General features: G+C 43.1%; 4 protein-coding genes and 1 long non-coding RNA gene across 5 annotated transcripts in view; all 5 read right to left on the minus strand.

Annotated features, from left to right (window-relative positions):
- Positions 1-7: 7 nt before the first annotated feature.
- On the minus strand, positions 8-1,438 carry LOC135555832 (Ig-like V-type domain-containing protein FAM187A). The gene is given in 2 exon segments (XM_064988593.1): positions 8-927; positions 930-1,438. Coding segments are annotated over 2 exon segments (1,299 nt in total). The 5' UTR covers positions 1,431-1,438; the 3' UTR covers positions 8-129.
- Positions 1,439-1,747: 309 nt separating this feature from the next.
- On the minus strand, positions 1,748-4,057 carry LOC135555833 (coiled-coil domain-containing protein 103-like). The gene is made up of 4 exons (XM_064988594.1): positions 3,964-4,057; positions 3,001-3,147; positions 2,669-2,807; positions 1,748-2,303 (listed from the first exon to the last, which is right to left on the minus strand). The coding sequence occupies exons 2-4, from the start codon at positions 3,144-3,146 to the stop codon at positions 1,758-1,760; spliced, it is 831 nt and encodes a 276-aa protein (XP_064844666.1). The 5' UTR covers position 3,147; positions 3,964-4,057; the 3' UTR covers positions 1,748-1,757.
- Positions 4,058-5,340: 1,283 nt separating this feature from the next.
- Positions 5,341-6,808, minus strand: si:dkey-75a21.2 (uncharacterized protein LOC794385 homolog; the record flags this gene model as incomplete). Its single annotated transcript, XM_064990263.1, is given in 2 exon segments — positions 5,341-6,444; positions 6,604-6,808. Coding segments are annotated over 2 exon segments (447 nt in total), but the record flags the coding sequence as incomplete, so codon positions are not given.
- A 191-nt stretch (positions 6,809-6,999) lies between these two features.
- LOC135555830 (uncharacterized) lies at positions 7,000-8,870 on the minus strand. Its single transcript, XR_010457902.1, has 2 exons — positions 8,097-8,870; positions 7,000-7,959 (listed from the first exon to the last, which is right to left on the minus strand). It is a non-coding gene; the product is annotated as an uncharacterized LOC135555830 (long non-coding RNA).
- Positions 8,871-11,386: 2,516 nt separating this feature from the next.
- Positions 11,387-15,037, minus strand: part of LOC135555831 (integrin alpha-3-like) — a 32,990-nt gene continuing 29,339 nt past the window's right edge. The window contains exons 16-26 of the mRNA XM_064988592.1: positions 14,589-14,672; positions 14,391-14,470; positions 14,172-14,249; positions 13,958-14,060; positions 13,690-13,866; positions 13,316-13,438; positions 12,978-13,091; positions 12,771-12,869; positions 12,430-12,555; positions 12,025-12,178; positions 11,387-11,513 (exon numbers count right to left, since the gene is read on the minus strand). Coding sequence (XP_064844664.1) covers positions 12,071-12,178; positions 12,430-12,555; positions 12,771-12,869; positions 12,978-13,091; positions 13,316-13,438; positions 13,690-13,866; positions 13,958-14,060; positions 14,172-14,249; positions 14,391-14,470; positions 14,589-14,672 — 1,092 coding nt within the window. The 3' untranslated portion in view covers positions 11,387-11,513; positions 12,025-12,070. The remainder of the gene's footprint in view (positions 11,514-12,024; positions 12,179-12,429; positions 12,556-12,770; positions 12,870-12,977; positions 13,092-13,315; positions 13,439-13,689; positions 13,867-13,957; positions 14,061-14,171; positions 14,250-14,390; positions 14,471-14,588; positions 14,673-15,037) is intronic.

Raw genomic sequence — 15,037 nt, forward strand, 5'->3', positions numbered from 1 at the left:
CTTTATTAACACACTTTATTTCTTTAGCTAAGATTTAGACAAATTGGACGTAAAGACAATCATACATTTCACAAAATGATTTGTTCAAAATATCTCAAAAAGAAATCTCATCAAGTGGCAAGCAGATTTCTAGTATTTGGCTACTTTTGGTCTTACTGTGCGCCAAGTATACTTCAACAGCACTATCAAAACAAATACGCCAGTCATCCCCCCGTAGCAGAGGAGAATAATCCTCAGGGCATAGAGCGACTCAGGGTCAGAGAGCAGACGCTTGCGACCCAGACGGTAGTAAACCCCCAGCCTGATCTCAGCAGCCCTCTTCCCCTGGATCCAGCAGTAGTAGGACCCTCTGTCGTCCTGTGTTGCTGGGCTGAAGTGCAGGTGGTGGCCTGTGTCTATGAACAGACGGAAGGTCACGTTCAGACCCTCCATGTACTGGGAGCGATACAGAGGCCTAGAGCCTTGGTCCCAGGCTACCGCGTGCTGAGGTTTGGCTCCAGGGCAGGAGAGGATGAGTGGGGTGTCCACTGGGTGGTTGTGGTAGTAGACAGGGACCCCATGAGCTGCTGGCTTGTTGTAGCCCAGGAACTCCAGCAGGGCCTGGTGTTCTGGCTGAGCGATGGACTTGGGGGGGCAGGGGACCTGGCAGCTACGCACCCCCAGCTCTGCCCCCTGGTGGTTGGTCTGGGTGAGGCCAAACTGTTGGGGTACAGCGGAGGAGCCGCAAGAGGCCACCGTCTGAGATGTCCACCTGTAGCGCACGTGGAGGTAGTCGCTCTTCACGTAGCAGAGTCCTACACGGGTCTGCTCACCCCGCACGCCACAGCGGTCGCACACGGACCACGGCCAGAAGCTGGTGAACACCTGGTAGAGTGGAAGATCCTGGTTGGATCTCGAAGCTGCCCTCGCCGCCACTGCTGCTGCTGCTGCTCTCCCCGTCTCTGGGCACGACTCCAGGGAAAGGACACCCTGTGAGCCTCTTGGACGTCCACGTCATAACCATAGAAGAAGTCCCCCTTGGTCGTCCCACAGAGGTAGTGGCCCGAGTCTTCCTCCTGGGCCCTAAAGATGAGCAGGCTGAAGAGGCGGATGGAGAACCTACTCCGGAGGTCCCCTCCCCGGCCCACTTTGGATGAGTCCACCACAGAGGTGCCCTGGAAGTCAGTGAGGGCCCTGGTGTCCGGGCTGCCCAGCTTTTTCTGGTAGTACCACACCACAGAGTGGGCCTCCTCAGGCTTACAGTGACAAGGCAGCTCTATGGTCATGTCAACCAAATAGGCAGCATTGTCAAACACAAGGAAGGCAGGACACGCCCTACTGGCAAAAATGTCCTCCTTGTCTTCAGGGGCCTCATAGGTAGACAGTAGGGAGAAAGAGAGGGCCTGGAGGAGGAGCAGCAACAGGGACATGTGTTTTAAAGGGATCATCATGTCCCTAGCCCCATTGTTGTCATCTTCAAGTTATTCTTAATCTATCTAGATATGCTATGAAAGGGCCATTACGTATTCTAGAATGTTCAGAGATCCACAAAGAGATTCTCTGGTTACCATGGCAGTTATTGTCATTTCACTTTGACACTGCATTGCATGGTAGTGAACATTGTCCTTCATATAACTTATACATATTATACATTTCAGAATAAAGAACAAACAAACGATATTAACGTTTTTGCAACAACATAAAGCTCTACAATGTATAGTAACAGTCATTGTTATTTCTGAAAATAATAAGTCCAATATGGGTTTGTGTAATGTTTCTTACTGAGGAGGAGAGACCGTTTGAACCCCATACAACTGCATTATACCATTTAAAGTTTCAGTATCACTGCTTCTTCCGGCAGCCTCGCTGGTCTGTCCTGGAAACAGAGTCTCTGGCTCAGCATCTTGTGTCTCTTTAATCTCTTCCACATTACTTCCACGGAGAATGACATCCCCTTTGGATCCTTTGACACTGCTATTCCCCGCTGCTGATGCTTTCCTCAGGTTCTGAAACAGATCTCCACATGCCTCTCTCTCAGCCCGGCTCAGGAGGCACACATTGAGGCCAAACCTGGGGGTCTTGGACAGCCCCTCCAGGATCCCTATCACCATGGCCTCATCCCCAGGCTGGAGACCACTGGAAAGGAACACAAGAAATTCCCCCAGTAGTCCAAACCCCACCTCAGCCCTGAAGATGTTCCGAAGGCCCTCTCCACCTAGGGAGAGCAGGAGGCTGTATTTATCCTCTGGGTTTTCACTGCCGAACCTGCGCCAGTCCCGGCTGAACTCTGATGCTGTCCTGGGCTGGAACTCGGACAACTGAGGCTTAAAATAACATATAGGAGACATTTTGTGTCAATTACTAATTTAATGAGATTGTTTGTTAATCAGATTGCATTAATATGCTTTGCATGCCTGTGTGGTAACATCCCTGCCCTATACTGTGAATATATCCTGTCTAATATAAAACTAGGACTCCATATCCAGGGTTATCCCCAGGATTTTAACAGCAATCTAGAGAAAAAAAAACAACCTATTATGGTGTGGTGCTTGGCCTTAAATTACATTTCAAATATAATAAAATGACATAGTGGTGCAGCCAGTCCACAAGGTGGCGCAGCACCACTCACATAATCCTGATATTAGAATGGAGAGATGTTTGTATTGGTGTGTGGTGGCAGAAGTCTAACCTTTAGGCCTATTTCATCACAGCTAGTCTGGTTCTGCCCTTGGTCAGTGGAGGCGAGAGCATTCCATGGCTGTTTGCGAGGAGCTCCAGCTTTATCCTTCCTGTCCAGTGGTTTCAGGTTGGATGCCAGGACTATGTCCCTGAGAGGATTGATGGTCAAAACAAACCATAAAACTGTCTGCTGTCTGGACTTCATTGTTTCAAGACAACATTTAAATTCTAATGGGACATCATTTATGATGAAAAAACATAGTACACGTGTTGTCTATTCATTTGTGAAACAACCGTGTGTAGGATATTATATTGAAAAGAGAATCAACCTAGCCATCTCACCTAAACTCCTCATAGGTTCCGACCTTCTGGTGTAGAGCACGGAACTTTGCATCATTTTCTCTTTGATATTTCTTGTCTGCTTCTACAGCAGACTGCAACTCCCGCTCCAGCGCTGAGAAGTTTATCACCTCAGGAGAGTCATCCATCCTGTGAGACAAGACATGACCAGTGAACCAATGGAATCTCTTTTTAGTTCTGTGACACAGACAATGTACTCAGAATTGCCTGACAATCAGACTGTGATACTGTACCTCTGGTTCAGTCTGAGATTAATGTCATATCTTTGTTTGAAAAATGTCCAATCACAAGCTCTACAAGCCAGAATGTTGAATAAAAGTATATTTGAAATTACTTTACTTGTTGTCCGTGCAGTCTTTTTGCAGGTAGGAATGTGAGACAATATCCACAGGAAATAATGATTAAATCACCTTTTCAATGCAGTAGTGACTTCAGATGTCTATCCCCGGAAGCATGCATAGGACCTTGCACCCACTGGGCACAGACATCAAGTCAATTCACCATCTACTTCACATTGGTTGAATGTCATTTTATTTAAATGGAGTGGAAAACAATGGTTGAATCAACCAGTGATTGCTTAGTAGTTCAACACATGCACGAGCTTGGCAAGTATGAATGCATGTATTTTCATATTGTGCACATGCTTCAGGTGATAGAAACTTGAATGCACTACTTTTCCAGGGCTTTGAAAAGTTATTACACATTCCTGTGAATGTCTTACATCCCTACCTGCAAAAGGACCAAGCACACAGTTAAATACCATTTTATTTAACATTCTGGCATGAAGAGGTCATGAGAGGAAATGTTTCTATCCAATTCCACGTCGTGTCAACAGGCTGGCTATACGTCTCAGAACTGCTTGGAGAATCAACTCCAACTATGTTGCCAGATAGAAAACTTTATAGACTACATTTTCTTTCATTGATAGCGCGGTGGTGAACTTACCTGAGCTTTAGGTTAGCTAGCTAGTATTATTTTGATGAACAATCTTAATATCTGGACGTTGTTGTTTGTGCTGTAGCCTGACGCTCTTGCTGCAAGTCCGTGTCCCCTTCCTCAAACACACGTCGTCACCATGACAACTTGGGTAAGGAAGGTACTATTTAGGCTGGTTGGGACGTCCCAACACCATTGAATTTGAAAATGAGGTAAGGATTTGGGTTTAGGGTTAGAGTTTTAGCAAAGATAGCAAATATGTTTGTTATATCTGTATTTTAAGGTAGGGACCTTCCAAGGATACTGGATTGCACGAGCCGTGTTTAAAAGCCCATGTGTAACACAACTTCAAAATAAAAGTTCCCTACGATATGTCTCATTTACTGAGACCCAGCAACTCATTTTTGTCCACACCAATGAACAGTATTTCTTGGTCAGTATCATTGACGTCATACTTAAAATAAAAAAAATGTTCAGTCCTGTTGCACATTTGAGAGTTTCAGGGCTTTTCAATGATATCACGTGTTTTCAGCGTGTGAATTTGCTAACTTTCTCTTACTGGTTCTTCAAATTGGCTGCCAATCACAATTTATGGTAAAACGAGGTTGTGTAATTACAATGTGTGTGAGTTTGAAATTAAAATAGGTTTTTACTAAGGAAGTATCTCAGGAATAGCTTGGGGTGTTTTCAAAATGTTTTATAATTTCTTCACATTAAATAAGAGCTTGTTTATAAATGTCTAATGTAGAGGACATCAAGGTGTGCCAACTTATTTTCTGTACACATTTACTGTAATGCTACATTTCTATATTTACTAACCAAGTCCTAATGTCCACATACCACACACACACACACACACACATATATACATATATACAGTGCCTTGCGAAAGTATTCGGCCCCCTTGAACTTTGCGACCTTTTGCCACATTTCAGGCTTCAAACATAAAGATATAAAACTGTATTTTTTTGTGAAGAATCAACAACAAGTGGGACACAATCATGAAGTGGAACGACATTTATTGGATATTTCAAACTTTTTTAACAAATCAAAAACTGAAAAATTGGGCGTGCAAAATTATTCAGCCCCTTTACTTTCAGTGCAGCAAACTCTCTCCAGAAGTACAGTGAGGATCTCTGAATGTTTTTTACGTATATATATACACACACACACACATACATACATACATACATACATACATACATACATACATACATACATACATACATACATACATATATATATATAGCCTCCCGAGTTGCACCGCAGTCTAAGGCACTGCATTGCCGTGCTAGAGGCGTCACTACAGACCCGGGTTTGATCCCAGGCTGTATCACAACCCGGCCGTGATCGGATTAGGGGAAGGTTTGGCCGGGGGGGGGGGGGGCTTTACTAAGCTCATTGCACTTTAGCGATTCCTTGTGGCAGGCCTTATGCCTACAGGCTGACCCGGTAGTCAGTTGAACAGTGTTTCCTCCGATACATTGGTGTGGCTGGCGGGTGGGTGTTAAGAAGTGCGGTTTGGCGGGTCATGTTTCGGAAGACGCAATAATCAATTAACCTTTTAAAATGATAAACTTGGATTAGCTAAAACAACATGCCATTGGAACACAGGAGTGATGGTTGCTGATAATGGGCCTGTACGCCTATGTAGATATTCTATCAAATAAAAAAATAAAATAAAAAAAGTCATTTATAACATAAACAATGTCTACACTGCATTTCTGATCAATTCGATGTTATTTTAATGGGGCTTTTCTTTCAAAAACAAGGACATTTATAAATGACCCCAAACTTTTGAATGGTAGTGTACACCGGTATATATAAAAAATATAAATAAGCATTTTATATTTAAGACTTGGCAAAGTCATGACAACTACTGTTTTGGTTCAGTGATAGTATAGGCCTGTAGATCTACAACTGGGTTGGAAGAACAGCTTTTTAAAGTCTGATGGTCCATCAACATGGAATCAATTTCCAAAACATATGAAATTGCAGAAACCAAAAGGCAAGAATGCAATACTGAAATAGCCACTGGTTCTAGTGTTGTAGAGGCCACAATGCATGGAAATAGCCATTGGTTTTGTACAAGGCGGAGTTGACATAAAGGTGGTAGGCAGATGGGGGGTGTTTGAGGGCAGAGCGCTAGAGCACTGAAGGTCACCGATGGTGAGCAGGTGGATGATGGGCACATGGGGCCACTGATGTTGACTTGCTTTTTTTGTGTCGTACTCCCAATGTCCATGTGTTATTCCACACACAGACATTCAAAGGCATGCACATGGTTGTCTCCATACTCCACTTGCAACTCCTATTTGATCATGTTTAGAGCTGATGAAAGAGAGCGCCCTATTTCAAACAGCTTTGTCAATTTCTCAATGGTGTCCGCTGACACATTTCTCCTCTTCAGCACCTCAGCACTTGCCAGACTGTGGTTGTCGCCATTCCATAAACGCCCATGAAAGAGGCAACCTCCTTTCATATGGAGATCTGCAGACGTACAATGAATGGGATTAAAATAAGAGAATTCCAAGCTACTTTCTGAAAACAGGAACTTCATAACTATTAGGCCTACTTAATAACTTTGTTTTGACTTGTCTTATGATAGTGTGGGTAAATTGTGTTGCACTTATATTACTAACCTTGATTATCTTCGTTGCGAATGAATCAACCTCTTCGGGATGAAGTGCATTATTGCACCACAACATGTGTTGTTGGTACTTCTGGCTGAAGTGGACCTTTTTCTCCAAGTCAAATCCGATGTTCTCTGGAAGTCTTTCAACCACTTGTGGACCTCTTCCTCAGAGCACAGTTTCAACTTAAGGAAAGATCTGAAATGTGTTTCTCCCAGTGGTTAGTATGAGCCCAACGTGTGGTCATAGTTCTCAGGCTAGAGAGTCTTACAAATGATTAGCCAAGTAAGCTATCAAACTCTGGTCCACGCACATGCACTGCAAGCTGCGAGTACATCCAACGCATGCGCACGGACCAGAGCCAGTCGTCTACTATGCATACCTTCATATACAGTCACTGCCACATTCAGAGAAAGGTTTGCCTGCAATATAGCAACAACTTTATTTTGGTGAGTTATGAAAGTTAAGTATATTGAAACTAGTCACTAAACATTGGTAAAAAAATAAAATAAAAAGGCGGCAGAGGGAACTTGTTGCTGTTGTCGCGCGACATACCAGGTCTACTAGTTAGTTAACTTTAGCTGTTGCTATTACGCTACAGTAGCTTTAACAATTCTGTGAATAAATAATTTTGTACAGTGTATTTTTATATTTTTAAATTGGGAAGATAGGCCTAGATGTAACAAAAAAATGTTAACAGAATGGGTTGGTATAATTTGTGGAACGTTCCAAATCAAATCAAATTTATTTATATAGCCCTTCGTACATCAGCTGATATCTCAAAGTGCTGTACAGAAACCCAGCCTAAAACCCCAAACAGCAAGCAATGCAGGTGTAGAAGCACGGTGGTTAGGAAAAACTCCCTAGAAAGGCCAAAACCTAGGAAGAAACCTAGAGAGGAACCAGGGGGGTGTGGGGTGGCCAGTCCTCTTCTGGCTGTGCCGGGTAGAGATTATAACAGAACATGGCCAAGATGTTCAAATGTTCATAAATGACCAGCATGGTCGAATAATAATAACGTAGAACAGTTGAAACTGGAGCAGCAGCACGGCCAGGTGGACTGGGGACAGCAAGGAGTCATCATGTCAGGTAGTCCTGGGGCATGGTCCTAGGGCTCAGGTCCTCCGAGAGAGAGAAAGAAAGAGAATTAGAGAGAGCATATGTGGGGTGGCCAGTCCTCTTCCGGCTGTGCCGGGTGGAGATTATAACAGAACATGGCCAAGATGTTCAAATGTTCATAAATGACCAGCATGGTCGAATAATAATAAGGTGGAACAGTTGAAACTGGAGCAGCAGCACGGCCAGGTGGACTGGGGACAGCAAGGAGTCATCATGTCAGGTAGTCCTGGGGCATGGTCCTAGGGCTCAGGTCCTCCGAAAGAGAGAAGGAGAGAATTAGAGAACGCACACTTAGATTCACACAGGACACCGAATTGAACAGGAGAAGTACTCCAGATATAACAAACTGACCCCAACCCCCCGACACATAAACTACTGCAGCATAAATACTGGAGGCTGAGACAGGAGGGGTCAGGAGACACTGTGGCCCCACCCGAGGACATCCCCGGACAGGGCCAAACAGGAAGGATATAACCGCACAGCCCCCACACCACTAGAGGGATATCTTCAACCACCGGAAATCCAACAAGAATCTGTTCCAAAAAAGTAAATAACAAGGTTGTCAACAAACACTGCATACAGAGTTGTGTAGGGAGAGGGCTATATCATTCAATCTTTCACTCACCACGTTTATTCCGAAAATGTCTGTCCTCACTCTGGTAGCCCATAGACAAACATTGAGAATAAGCTACGTGGTGAGTTGATCGTGCTACTTTGTATGCGTTGTTTGTTGGCAACCTTGTACTTTACTTTTTTAGAACAGATTTCCTGTTGGAACTTTCCAAATTATACCCACCCGAACAGAGTTATGACGTTACCTAGGCTGTATCACATCCGGCCGTGATTGGGTGTCCCATGGGCGGCGCACAATTGGCCCAGCGTCGTCCGTGTTTGGCCGGGGTAGGGCGTCATTGTAAATACACATTTATTCTTAACTCACTTGCCTAGTTAAATAAAGGTTAAACAAAATACAAATAAAACGAGCTGCCGTTAGCTAACTTGATCCTGCCTCCAAAGTGTGTGTGGTCACCTCTGCGCGGTCACTTTCAACACAGCACAGATGACACCAAAACAATGTCAGTATTCTTTTCATTCATAAACTCTCAGATAATTTTACGACAGCTCGCTTGTTTACATTGAGAGGTAATTTAACCTCTGACTGGGGAATCATTTCCGGTGAAATGTATGTATATTGAGCCTTCAAAATAAAGGTCCCTGTACATCAATTTTGTGTACAGGGGACCTGTAATGTTATAAATGATAGTGTAGAAAGAACATACAGCATGTAAAAATACTTTAATATAAATGAGGTACAGAAGTAGACACCAGAAAAAAACAATAATGAATAGAACCATCATGGTTGAGTATACACATAGAAAAAAGCATCAGAGACGCTATACAAATAACTACAAACAGAGACAACAGAACAGCATTAAACTGCACTCAGGCAATTGGCCCCCAATTCCCACACCACGTACCAGCTGTTAATAGCTGTCCTTTAGGGAGCTTTGTGGGCTCACACTTCCACTTTTTTTTAAGCAACCCACATTAAAAAACATCACAATTTACTATAAATTACTACAGTACATACTTACTAAATAATACTACAGTACTTGCACTATAATTATAGCAAACTGTAGTATACTATACTACACATGGTAGTATCCCTTGATCATGTGTAGAACTTACTATAGAATGTTGTAGTATACTGTAAAATACTACAGTGATGTATGCAAAAACACTACACTTTTTGAACTACAGTAAATGCTACAGTATTTAATTTGCAAATATCTATTCCCTTCCCCCATATCGCAATTTGTGCCACTGAAAAAAATGAGAAACCTAAATGCCAAATACAGACCATATATTTTGCCCCTACAGGTTACTATCCATTCAGATACCAATAGGTTATGGAAAATGTAGTGGTGCTCCAGGAGTTTTCCTGAAGGAGAAAGCCTCTGCTTCTTTGTAAAAGAGAATAAAACAAAAACACTATAGTAAATACTACAGTTATGTCTGCAAAACACTATAGTAAATACTATTTACTACAATATTTATATGGTGGTTAACTGTAAATACTACAGTGAATACTACAGTAAAGTCCTCAAACACTTGAGTGAATACCGTAGTATTTATAACATAGTATATATGCTATAGTATTTTTTTCATGTGGGAATGCCTACTTTCACTATGTCACGTACTAACAAAGACATGTATACAGTTAACAGCCAAGCACAGTGCTCCCAGTCCCAAATGAATTTGGTGTATGCCATTGATAGTTAGGAGAGAGTTCTGAAATTATAGTCCTACTCTCTATTTTCTAGACTGATCATATTATTTTACAGAATACACACAAACAAAGCAATCAGACAACGACCAAACCATTAGACCTGTAGTTTACAATACATGTACATTAAACGTTTTGAAATTACCCCGACCTCACAATCCTCTGTGATTGAAACTTCTCCATGTTCCTTTCTTCTTGGTTGAGGAGTGGCAGTAGAGCCTTAGAACACTACTGTGTGAACCACTTCATCAGTCGATCTCTGATCCACTCCTCAGAATTAGGCCACTGGGATCAAACATACTGTACTTTCTATTGGCACATTTACATCCATCGCTCAACTTGGGCTCATACAGTGTAATACATCAGAAAATTAATGTAAACAAATCACATACTAGTTTAAAAGCATAGTTTTAAAATAGTTTTGAAAGCATTTCTATTCAAACCACAGTACAAAATGACAGGACGTGCAAATATCAGTCTGTTCCATTTGGAAAGAAAAATAAAGCGCTTTTAGCAAATCTAAAACTGTTTCAAATTAGTCTTTTACAATCCACATACAAAAAAAGCACATTTGAGTATACAAAACATTAAGAATATCTGCTCTTTCCATGACATAGACTGACCAGGTGAATACAATTTTAAGCTATGATCCCTTATTGATGTCACTTGTTAAATCCACTTCAATGAGTGTAGATGAAGGGGGGGGGAGATAGGTTAAACAAGGATTTTTAAGCATTGAGACAATTGAGACATGGATTGTGTATGTGTGCCATTCAGAGTGTGAATGGGCAAGGCATAATATTTCAGTGCCTTTGAACAGGGTAGGGTAGTAGGTGCCAGGTGCACCGGTTTGTGTCAAGAACTGCAACGCTGCTGGGTTTTACACGCTCAACAGTTTCCCGTGTGTACCAAGAATGGCCCACCACCCGAAGGACATCCAGCTAACATCACACAACTGTGGGAAGCATTGGAGTCAACATGGGCCAGCATCCCTGTGGAACACTTTCGACACGTTGTAGAGTCCATGCCCCAACAAATTGAGGCTGTTCTGAAGGCAGAAGGGGGGGGGGGGGGTGCAACTTAATATTAGGAAGGTGTTCTTAATGTTTGGTAACCTCAGTGTATAATCTTGTTGACATCAAAACAACTAACATTGAAAGTACAATTCTTGAAAATAACATTTCGGTCCAGAGCATTCAATCTTGTACACTATAAGGAATGTGGTAGTCATTACACCATCAGTCCTGTTCCCAATAATGTCCACAAATCCAGACTTGCGCCCAACCAATGCATATTGAGATGGAGCTTCTCAATAAGAGTAGTGGTAGTGTTGAAGGTATCAGTCAGTAGTAATGCTGCATTTCAGTCCAGTTTGTGATCCAGTGCTTCTTTCTTTTATTGGGATGTGGCTCCTCGATGAGGAATCCCTCATTGACCTGGTAGCGCTCCTCTTTGCCAATCTTCACTCCCTGGTGTATTGGCATCATTTTGAAGTGGTTGGGCCGCTTGAAAAAGCCACACTGTGGGACAATGGTAGACGACACAAAGTGAACATTTGAAAAGCGTAGACGTTTGGGTATTATCATGTTATTTTGAAAAGTATTTCTACTATTGGTGCCACCGGTATAAATTTTGTGATGCAATCTCAGTCCCGCTGTTGTTTAGATACTTGACAGCTTTCTAATGTCAACACGGGTATCATGAGATATGTGAAATATATGATCAAATCACCACACAACCAATAGACTCAAGCTTGGCAAAGCTGGTTAGGTAGGAGAAGAGACTAAATAGTTAGCAATGGGGAAAGGGTTATAAAAAAAGTTAAATAAACTTATACAAGTCAATCAGACAAGTCACAGCCTCTGAAATGCTGTTTCCCCTGTGGATAGAACCTCTCGATTAAGAGAAACCATTAAATCATTTATAATTTGACAGCAAGAGAGGAGGACTGAAGTTGAGGAAAGCCACTGCAAGCTGCAAAAAGCCGTTGGAAGCTGAAAGGAGTGACAGACGGAAGGACTATTATTTTACCGAGGAAACCCAGTGCATTGTTCCAGAGGCCCACAGGGGGGCCTCACTACTCCTCAGTCAGCCTCTCCACCTCCGACGGCTGGGTCTTCATCTCAGCTTTCTGGGCCTTGGCCTCGTACATCTCCCTGGTGCTGGCCCTCCTGAAGAAGCCACACTGAGGAGGGGAAGGCGGTCAGAATAACAAGTCAAACAGGATCCATTGTGGATCCAAAAAGGTGGACCTTTTGAACCAGTGGACAGTAGAAGTCTTGCGGTACGCGTACCATCTAACAGTTTGTTTGGATTTGTTGTTGGAGGCGAAATTGAATCTCCATTCTCCTCTTGCTGCTAATGTCAGTGCAGGATATTTGTTCAATTGGACCAAACTGGCAGACCATTGTAATAACTAATATACTGGATCGTTACCTTCCACATAAGGAGGATGATGAAGGCCAGAAGGAGGATGCCAGCGACAGCAGACACGATGATGATCCATAGGGGGACCTGGTACGTAGCCTCCTCCCCCAGCTCTGGGTCTATATTCAGGGTGAACTACACAGGGGGATATCAATCAGAGGACATGAACTATGTCTGCATTTAGGCTATATGTAAAAGTGTATCCTCAATTATTATTCTGTATATTCCTCCTCTATCATGTGTCAACTATCATCATCAACATCATACAGTAATCATCATGGAAATGACCTTTAAATTAGCATGGATGTAGCCTAGCTTTTGTTACAGTATGACTAGTATGGCGTCATTACCCCTGTGCTCTCTGTGTTCATCCTGATGGTGGGTTTGTCTGTGACCAGTTTCAGTGTGGCCTTGCCATTCACTGTCACCCGCCACGCTTCCCTGTAGTCCTATGGAAACACAATACATAAACAGGACTTTATTGTTACACCCATTCCAGTCACTCTAATGAAGCTGAGGAGAAAGTTCACTAGACCACTGTGCTTTGGTGACTTTACCTCCAGCATGGTGCTGTTCCACACTCTGGCCCTGACAATGATTGTCGCAGTGTTGTTCATGTTGCGGAGAGGGCAGATGAATTTCACACAGTGAGCAGTGCCCGTGACACAGTCCTACAGACAACAGCAGTTGAAAGGGAGTTAGCACCAGTACACTATTTGGGCATACACATTTCAGTTGAGTGCATAATGTGACCGGCGGGGGTTCATACCAAGGTCTCCTGCTCACCAGAGGAGAGCATTAGCCCACTAAGCCAAAGCCTAGGTATTGGCTCAGGGAGACAATTCAATGCTTCAGGTCATAGGCTTACGTATAAGATGGTGGGGACGGGCCTCACCAGTTTAAAGGACTTTTTGCGAATTCCCTTCAGATTGAGGGAGGTCTGGAGTTCTCTGGGGTGCACCTCCTCTGTGGAGCCCTCGTCTCGCTTCCTTCTCCTCCTGGCTTTGCTCTCTGGTAACTATGAGGAAAAGGAAAACAGACAAAAAAGGCACAGACCTCATAACTCAGTGTAATAATTTTGGAACTTAAAAGTAGCTGTTTTTTTAGGTGTCATATTGACAACAACATGATCAACTGTGCACCTGAAGTTGAGATTTCCATCTGAAACCATAAAATTGGGACACATTAACATTAATATACCAGCTACTGGGATTCTGAATAAACAAAACACCACTGAAATAGCCCTGGTAATACTCCCAACAGGTTTACCATGAGTTTGAGTGGGTTGACGATGGCTCCAGGAGGCACACAGTGAGAGTCTGACGTCCCTTTGGTCTGGATCTCCGTCAGGTACAGCAGCCACTTGCCATTGGCTACCTCCCAGGGCCAATCAAACTCCACCTCCAGGTTTCCAAGGTTAACCAGTGGCTTCCCAAAAACATTCACCTATGAGGAGAGGCATCATAGGTGAATTTCGGATCTTCAGAGATGCTAGCAAGGATTGTTTTCTAGGTAAAAAAAAAATAATTTAAAAAACCTTAAATGTGAACTCCACAGGACTTCCGACGTCGCTGGCAGTCTTCATGCCCGATTCTCCCATGATCTCCCCACTAAAGTGAGTGTAACCTGTGTACTGGGCACTAGAATAGAGGCAGTAACACTGAATCAGATCCCTGTGATATACAGTATGGTGCTACCTAATGCCTATAATCAAAACATGCCCTTAAAATTACTCAAAACCAATAACTTACCGTGCAAAAGATGCATCCAGTGTATACTCCACCACCATGATAAGAGGCAGCGGTTGTAGATCACTCTGTTCACTCAATCTGAGAGAGGACAAAGGTTGAGAAGCAATTAAATGTTACATACGATTGTAGCTGGGTCAGTCCAGAAGCAATGCTGTGATGAGGGATGATGTACGTAGGTAATGACAGTAGGAAGTGTACATAGAAGAGATGGACATTTACGTGGAAAGCTGCAGCGTCGAGCGAATCTCTCTGGTTTCCAGACTGATCTCAGACGTCTGAAAGATGATCTGGATCTGATCCTGGAAAACAGAACGTGGTAGAAATCCACATTTAAAACCCTATATATGGTACCATGTTCCTATCTCACTTGTGGCCCAGACGAAGTAGTGGATAGTACTAGTTTAAACTAGAACCTACCACCTGGTTGCTGGTGAATGGGTTCCCCAGCTCACACAGTACAACCATATCCTCTGCTGAACACTTGATGGCTGGGCTGTTGCTCTGTGGAACATAGGCAACCATTTCATGAGGAGAGAGGAACTAGTCATTTTTGGGACAACTAACAACTAATCGTATCTATAAATCACCAATCAGAGAAGCAAAAATATGTGGTTGTTTACTTACCCATAACTTAGCATTAGCATCGTTGAGTGCAAAACAATGGGAGTGATAGAACTGTTAGCCTTCTAGCTAATTAACTCTGTTACGCACCATAATAGAGGCTCCGAGGTGAAGTTTCCCCTAGGCACAGGTCTAGGATCAGCTTCCCTACCCTCAATCCTATCGTTAACCAATAGTAGAGAATATGCTAAAATGACTCAAGATCAGCACCTAGGGGCAATTTCACCCTATTACGCCATAGAGAG

This window comes from Oncorhynchus masou, chromosome 15, assembly GCF_036934945.1.
Source record: "Oncorhynchus masou masou isolate Uvic2021 chromosome 15, UVic_Omas_1.1, whole genome shotgun sequence".
Classification (NCBI taxonomy): Eukaryota; Metazoa; Chordata; class Actinopteri; order Salmoniformes; family Salmonidae; genus Oncorhynchus; species Oncorhynchus masou.

Coding starts and splice junctions, on each gene's coding strand:
- LOC135555833 (XM_064988594.1), bottom strand. CDS start 3,146: ATGGATGACTCTCCTGAGGTGATAAACTTCTCAGCGCTGGAGCGGGAG. Junction 2,808..3,000: donor GGAACCTATGAGGAGTTTAG/GTGAGATGGCTA, acceptor CAATCCTCTCAG/GGACATAGTCCTGGCATCCA. Junction 2,304..2,668: donor GTGATGAAATAGGCCTAAAG/GTTAGACTTCTG, acceptor TGTTATTTTAAG/CCTCAGTTGTCCGAGTTCCA.